This window comes from Ursus maritimus, unplaced genomic scaffold, assembly GCF_017311325.1.
Source record: "Ursus maritimus isolate PB19 unplaced genomic scaffold, ASM1731132v1 scaffold_6, whole genome shotgun sequence".
NCBI lineage: Eukaryota > Metazoa > Chordata > Mammalia > Carnivora > Ursidae > Ursus > Ursus maritimus.
Window position 1 is genome coordinate 60,899,278 of NW_024426774.1, and position 8,222 is coordinate 60,907,499.

Consider the following 8,222-nt stretch of genomic DNA (forward strand, 5'->3'; position numbering starts at 1 on the left):
TATCATTTTTGGTCAGTGTATGCCCCTTCATCTTGGCTCCTTAATTCTTTTAACACTACCCAAACTTTGATTTCTGACACCAGTTGCACCAGTTTAATGTACTCATCCTTTTGCAGAACTATAATCAGTTATTTCTCCAAAGAGCCATGGTTTCTTGTAGGAATTGGTGTTTTGATGCCACAGATCTGGAAACTGGAGTGTTGCTATTACTGGTAGGTCTTTTCAGTGGACAGAGCTAGGAAAAAATACTGTTTAGAAAGAGAGTAGTTCATCATGAGTTCATATTGATATTTCCAATTCAAATTTGGCATTATAACATTTTTAATTTGATTTTAATGCTTATATTTTACTCTGAAAATCTGGGTTTGTTATGTTAACATAATTATTTTTTTATTATGTTTTACTTATGCTTTTCCTATATCTCTATATTTGTTTTACAAAATTACAGTACCAGTATATTGCTACTAACAACTGAAAGCAGTTTATTTTTTACAGTTCTTTTTGAGTTTTTTATTCTTAGCAGCAGCTGTCACATACTAAGAGCTTAGTTCCTTAAGTTGTTCTGAGTCTTTTTTTTTAAATCCTCGTAACAACCCTCTGAGGTAGGGCTTTGGTAAAATGTTTGGGATCAGAATAAAGCGTTTAAAGTCAAATTTTCACTTACAAATTTATAAACCCTAACCAATAAGAATTACAAAATTGATTATGAATTTCATCAAAGGCCAGATTTCATGATAAATTTAAAAAAGTTAAGGTGAAGAAGTAAAGCATATGGTTTACCCTTGACATTGCAAAAAAGTTTAAAAAGTTTTTTATCGGGCACTTGGGTGGCTCAGTCGGTTAAGCATCTGCCTTCTGCTCAAGTCATGATCTCAGGGTCCTGGGATAGAGCATCACATCGACCTCCCTGCTCAGCGGGGGAGCCTGCTTCTCCCTCTCCCTCTCCCACTCCCCCTGCTTGTGCTCTTTTGTTCTCTCTCTGTCAAATAAATAAGAAAACTTTTTTTTTTTTTAAAGATTTTTATCTGCTTATCATACTTTTCATAAGCTATACAAATAAAAGGACTAAGGGACCAGAGTAAAACTATATACACTGTGTCCCATTAAGCTCTTATTACTGGCTGACTTTATGAAGTTGTAAGAACAGCTTTATTGGTCATTTAATTTTGAAGAAACACTCATTAGTTTAAAATATTGACATTGATCTCTAATAATATTTAGTACATTTGTTGCTGCATTTCTGAATAAAATGACATGCTATATTTTAACTTTCTAAAAAAATTGACAGAATTGGTAATACTACTGCACATTTATGAACAGTGTACCTAAAAAAAAAAAAAAAGAATTTTATTAGTTTATTTGTTGGGCTGTGTTGTCAGTAACAGGGTTTCCTATTATGTAATCACCAATGAAAATATTGAGGATGATGTCCAAATGAAATCAGTAGTCACTGAATCTTTTCAGGAAATTTGGTAAATCTCCACAGTTTCCTAGTAATAACTAGGCATATAGTAGTTCAGTATATTTAATAAATGAACAATTGCCTGTATTTTATTTATTTTTAAAGATTTAGTTATTTGAGACAGAGAGAGAGAGTGCATGTGCGTGCAAGCAGGGAGAGGGGCAGAGGAGGAGGGAGAGGGATAGAGAGAATCCCAAGCAGACCCCGTGAGTGCAGAGCCCAATTCGAGGCTCGATCCCAGGACCCTGAGATCATGACCTGAGCCAAAATCAAGAGTCAGAGGCTTAGCCAACTGAGCCACCCACGTGCCCCACAATTACTTGTATTTTAAAAGAACTCTGATGTGGGTAGGTTTTTTTAAATTCCTATTTGAGGGCTTAGTAGCTGCATAGCTACTTAAGGCCTTAAAACTAGGAAATGGTAAAGTTAGGATTTAAAACCTTTGTAAAGCCTGTGTTCTTTCTACTATGTACTTGCCTCTTCTCCACAAGGAATGCTTTCTCTGCCTTTGCCCTTTTTCCTGTTACGGTTCTGGAATAGGAGTAACTTGTCTGACCCAAGGTAGAAGGTAGAGTTTACGAATATCATAAACCTAGGATTAAAATACATTTTTATTATCCAAATTTACCATCCATGTATGTGGATAGCAGCATTTAATATTTCTGGATTTAAAGAAATTGCAAAAGGATTGCTGAAGCAATTCTTATTACATGTATTATATATATTTATAAAAATACATATATTATGTGTAATATAGGAACTATACTGACTTGTTTTTTTTTAGTAACAAGATAATCGTAAAAACTTATTTTTATGGACTATCAGGCAATTTACAGATAACATTAAGTATTTAGTTTATCTAAAAAGCAGTATACTCCTTGTCTTCTAGGAGCTTACCTTCTAATTAAATCCAAATTGACATTTTGGGCTTTACAAACCTGCTTTCACAGTTTTGTTGTTGTTTTTATCCTAAAGCAGATTTAGAAAGTAGTTTCAGTTAATAGTCCTGATTTTGAAATACTGTTTTGTAGTTTTGTTTTTATCCTAAAGCAGTTTTTATCCTAAAGCAGATTTAGAAAGTAGTTTCAGTTAATAGTCCTGATTTTGAAATACTGTTTTGTAAAATCTATTCTTTCTAGTATTATCTCAGTTTAGTAGTATACTATCCTTATTTAAAAAGTAAAGTATAAGGACTAATAGATTAAATATATGCTTAAAGGGAAAAAAAATTATACCTTTTAATAGGGTTACAGTTAACAGAAACGTTTATAATTTTTATACTTGTTCTCATCTGGCTTTATTATTTACTGTATCTGACTTTTTTTTAAGTTATGTTCAGTTAGCCACTGTGTAGTACATCATTAGTTTTTGATGTAGTGTTCAGTGATTCATTAGTTACGTATAACACCCAGTGCCCATCACAACACGTGCCCTCCTTAATACCCATCACCCTGTAACCCCCTCCCCTCTGAAATCCCCAGTCTGTTTCCCAGGGTCTATAGTTTCTTATGGTTTGTCTCCGTCTCTGATTTCTCCCGCTTCAGATTTCCCTCCCTTGCCCATGGTCCTCTGTGTTATTGCTTATGTTCCACATATGAGTGAAACTATATGATAATTGTCTTTCTCTGCTTGACTTACTTCACTTAGCATAATCCTCTCTGTATCTGACTTTTTTAATTTATTTTTTTATCTCTTTTGATAAAACAGATCATGTGAACATCTGTGTAATTTGCAGATACATTTATTTTTACTTTCCAAATAAGGTATTTGTCTAGGTTAGCACCTTTGAAATAATTGTTAATATTCAGCCTTAGCAATTCTAGTGATGTTTGTATTGCTTGGGAGGGGGGAAAAAGTAAATGTTAGTTTTTTGGGGGATGGGGTACATAAACCATCTTGAAGATATCATTGGTGGGCTTAGCAGGGAAAGGAACTGTGCACATAGATGGAAAAACACCTAACCTGGTCTGGGAGTAATATAGAATGTAAGTCAGTGAAAGAAAGTAGCAGGTGAGTATTTACTGTGGAAATAAAGGGCTTTTGTTTGTAAGGGTGTGATTCATAATTGTATACAAATATGTCTAAACAATGTACTTAAGAGTTCAAGCTTAAAATACATGTTTCTTTATATCAAAGTCATATCCACAGGAATAGAAAAATAGTGAAGCCTTGAGGGTATTTTTAGACTCTTGTCATCTTTGATAGGCATAATAGTCTAGGAAAATATTAAAATCTGAAGTTTTTAAGTGGTATAATAATTGACATTTTCACATAATAACCTTCAGTTTTTTCCTGCCTTTATATGAGAAGGGGAATGATTCAGCTGGGATTTCTATAAAAATAATGGACATTTAGTGAGGGACAAAGGAGATTATGAAGTTGTTTTGTAATCAGATAGTGATAATGCACTGTCTAGCATTCCACAGCAGATTCAAGTTTTTTTTTTTTTTTTTTTTTTTTTTAAACAGGAAGTTGCTTTAAAGAATAGACAAGAGTGTTATGCACCACCTCCTCCCCCCCAGTTCTACTCCAGCCTTATTGAAGAGATAGGAACTCTTGGTTGGGATAAGTATGTCTATTCCAAAATGTTTCAGAAATTTTTTTTTTCTTTTTACACATTTCAGTTTATTTGCAGTTTTAGCAATTTATTTCGTACCTGTTTTTAGTCAAAATGTTTCATTATAATTAGAATTTATTTAATTATAATTGATAACTGATCCTTATTGTGGGTATGAATTAAAGGGATGTCATCATTAACAAAGTGATCTACAAAGTAAAATACTAAATAAAATTTTGAAAAAAAAATAACATTTTTATGTATGGAAATGTTACCATATTTTTACCAAACATAAACATGTTATTTTAGTTTTATTGAGGTATAATTGACAAATAAGATTATATTTTTAACGTGTACAGTGTGACGATTTGATTTACATGTACTTTGTGGAAGGATTCACATAAACTCATTAATATATCCATCACCTCACATACTTGCTTTTTTTTCCTGATGTTTTTTGGGTCATTGTACTTGTGACTGTTATGAAATGGAGACTTTTAGGAACTTCTGATTGCCATTTTCACTGACATCACTCAATATATTTACTGCCATTTTCACTGACATCTTGCTATATGTTTTCTGTTTGTCTCATGCATTTTGTGTTTTTTCTCTTTATCTGCTTTCATCTGCCTTTATTTGAATTAATCAAGAATTAAGTTGTTACACATTCTTTTAGTATTCTTGGAGATTTCAACATATGTATAGCAAAGTATACATTTTTACTTTTACTGATTTTCTTACAATGGGAAGATTTAAAACTCAATGTATTTTTTCACGTCTCTGTTGTGTTACTGTTATGTATTTTAATTCTATATTGAAAATTGGCAAACATTGTTTTTGAAATCAATATATATGGTATATATTTATATATATGTTTACTCATTTTATATACAATTACATATATATTTTTGTATATTATACATTATATATGTATAATTTGTATGTAATTTGTGTATTTTTCCCAGTGTTCTTTTTTTATTTTTATTTTACTTTTACTTTTTTAAAGATTTTTATTTAGGGGCGCCTGGGTGGCTCAGGCATTGAGCCTCTGCCTTTGGCTCAGGGCACGATCCCAGAGTCCTGGGATTGAGCCCCGCATCCGGCTCCTCTGCTGGGAGACTGCTGCTTCCTCTCCCACTCCTCCTGCTTGTGTTCCCTCTCTCGCTGGCTGTCTCCCTCTCTGTCAAATAAATAAATAAAATCTTTAAAAAAAAAATTAAAAAAGTAAAGATTTTTATTTATTCATTTGAGAGGGAGAGAGACAGATCACAAGCAGGGGGAGCGTCAGAGGGAGAGGGAGAGGGAGAAACAAACTCCCTGGCTGAGCAGGGAGCTTGACGTGACGTGGGGCTCATTTCCAGGACCTGGAGATCATGATCTGAGCTAAAGGCAGATGCTTAACCATCTGAGCCTCCCAGGCACCTCATATTTTTTTAAATTTTATTTATTTTAAAGATTTTCTTTATTTAAGAGAGAGAGAGGGAAAGAGTCCATACGTGGGGTAGGGGCAGAGGGAGAGGGAGAAGCAGACTCCCCACTGAGAGGGGAAGAAAGGAAGGAAGGGAGGGAGGGAGGTGGACAGAAAGAGACAATTTGGAGGGGGAAATAAAAAGGTATTAGGAATGCCAAGATCCAGGTTTCCCAGTGTTCTTCATTTCTACCTGCATGCGTTTCTTTCTGTCTGGAATCTTTTTTTTCTTCCTCACTAAAGAATTTCTTTTAGTATTTTTTTTTTTTAAGAGATATAATTGACATATATATAATACTAGTTTCTGGTGCACAGCATAGTGATTCAATATATTCAGTATTGTGAAATCATAACAATACACCTAGCTAACCTCCATCATCACACATACTTACACATTGTTTTTCTTGTGATGAGAGCTTTCAAGATTTATGCTTTCAGCAACTTCCAAATACATATTACAGTATCATTAATTACAGTCACCATGCTGTACATTACATAAGTGGAAGTTTGTACCTTTTTTCCACCTTCACTCATTTCACCTCTGCCTCTGGCAACCACCAGTATGTTCTCTAGATCTATGAGTTCATTTTTTTTTTTTCTTAGATTCAAGATATAAGTGAGATCATATTGTGTTTGTATTTCTCTGACTTGTTTTACTTAGTGTAATGCTCTCAAGGTCCATCCATATTGTAATAGCAGGATGTCCTTTTTTATGGCTGAATAGTATCTCATTGTATATTTGGTATATACCAAATTTTCTTTCTCCATTCATCTGTTAGTGGATGCTTAGGTTGTTTCCATGTCTCGGCTATGGTAAATATTGCTGTAGTGAACTTGGGGTTGCAGATACCTCTTCAACATTGTGGTTTTGTTTTCTTTGGATATATACCCAAAAGTGGAATTGCTGGATCATATGGCAGTTCCATTTTTAATTTTAGAGTGTGTATAGATTTATAATTGCTGTATCTTCCTGTGGATTTTTCCTTTTATCATTGTTTCTTTTTATCTCTGGTATTACTTGCCCTAATGTCTACTTTGTTAGGTATTATTATAACTACACTAGATTTCAGTGTTTTTTAAAAATTCTCTACCTTTTTCCATATTTTCTTTTGTAATTGTTTGAAAATATTTTTCTACTAACTCCCATAATCTAGATCCACTGGAGTCTGTTTTTAACTTTTTTTCTTGTGGTTTTCAGTCATACAGGTAGTCCTGGATCTTGGCATTCCTAGTACTCCCCCCCCTCAATTGTCTGTGTTTGTCTTTCTCTCTTCCTTCCTTCCCCTTCCTCCCTCCCTCCCTCCCTTCCTCCTCTCCCCCCTTCCTTCCCCTCCTCTCTCTTGCTTCCTCTCCCTCCCTCCTTTCCCCTCTCTTCCCCTCCTCTCCCCTCCTTCCTTCCCCTCCTCTCTCTTCCCCTCCTCTCCCCTCCTTCCTTCCCCTCCTCTCCCTTCCTTCCTTTAGCCTCTCCCCTAGCCTCTCCCCGCCTCTGGCAGCCACCGATCTTTTTACTATCTCCACAGTTTTGGATTTTCCAGAATGTCATATAGTTAGAATCATACATTATATAGCCTTTTCAGATTGGCTACTTTTATTTAGTAATATGTGTTTAAATTTCTTCTTAGTCTTTTCATGGCTTTTTAGCTCATTTGTTTTTAGTACTGAATATGGTTCCATTGTCTGAATGTACCAGTTTATTCATTCACGTACTAAAGGACATCTTGGTTAGCTTCTGAGTTTTGGCAATTATGAATTAAGCTGCTATAAACATCTGTGTGCAGGTTTGTGTGTGTGTGTGTGTTTTGTTTTTTTTTTTTTTTTTTTAAATTCACATTGGTAAATATCAGGGCCTACTATTTTTTTTTTTTTTTTAAGTTTTTATTTTTAGCTGCAGTTAGTTAAGGGGCGCCTGGGTGGTGCAGTCCATTAAGGGTCTGATTCCTGGTTTCAGCTCAGGTTGTGATCTCTGGGTCAAGATTGAGCCCCTCATAGAGGTCCACGCTCAGCACAGAGTCTACTTAAGACTGTCTCTCCCTCTTTCCTGCCCCAGCCCCACCCCCACACACATGTGCACACTCTCTCTCTCTCTCTCTTTTTCAAATCTTTAAAAAAAGTTAATTCCAGTTAGCATACAGTGGAATCTTGGTTTAGGTATATAGTACAGTGATTCAGCACTTCCATACAGCACTGTGCTCATCACAGCAAGTGCCGTCCTTATACCATCACCTATTTAACCCATCCCCCTATCCCCTCCCCTCCAGTAACCTTCAGTTCTCTATAGTTAAGAGTCTGTTTCTTGGTTTGTCCCTCTTTTTTTTTTCCCTTTGCTTGTTTGTTTTGTTTCTTAAATTCCACATATAAGTGGAATCGTATGGTATTTGTCTTTCTCGGACTCTTATTTCACTTAGCGTAATACTTTCTAGTTCCACCCATGTCATTGCAAATGGCAAGATTTCATTCTTTTTTATGGCTGAATAATATTGCTTGTATATATATACACCACATCTTCCTCATACCTTCATCAGTCGATGGACACTTGGGCTGTTTCCATAATTTGGCTCTTGTCGGTAATGCTGCTATAAACATTGGAGTGTGTATATCCCTTTGAATTAGTATTTCTGTATTTTGGATAAAGACTTAGTAGTGCAATTGCCGGACCATAGGGAAGCTCTATTTTTAACTTTTTGAGGAACCTCCATACTGTTTTCCTGAGTGGCTGCACCAGTTTGCATTCCTGC

General features: G+C 35.0%; 1 protein-coding gene across 3 annotated transcripts in view; it reads left to right on the forward strand.

Annotated features, from left to right (window-relative positions):
* The window catches only part of FANCL (FA complementation group L), a 90,758-nt gene that overhangs the window by 21,217 nt on the left and 61,319 nt on the right, over window positions 1-8,222 (forward strand). For all 3 annotated transcript variants that reach the window (XR_005832981.1, XM_040623458.1, XM_008699886.2), the window contains exon 5: window positions 3,931-4,031. Coding sequence is in view for 2 of the 3 variants with exons in the window: in XM_040623458.1 (XP_040479392.1) it covers window positions 3,931-4,031 (101 nt within the window). In the remaining variant the exon portion in view is untranslated. The remainder of the gene's footprint in view (window positions 1-3,930; window positions 4,032-8,222) is intronic.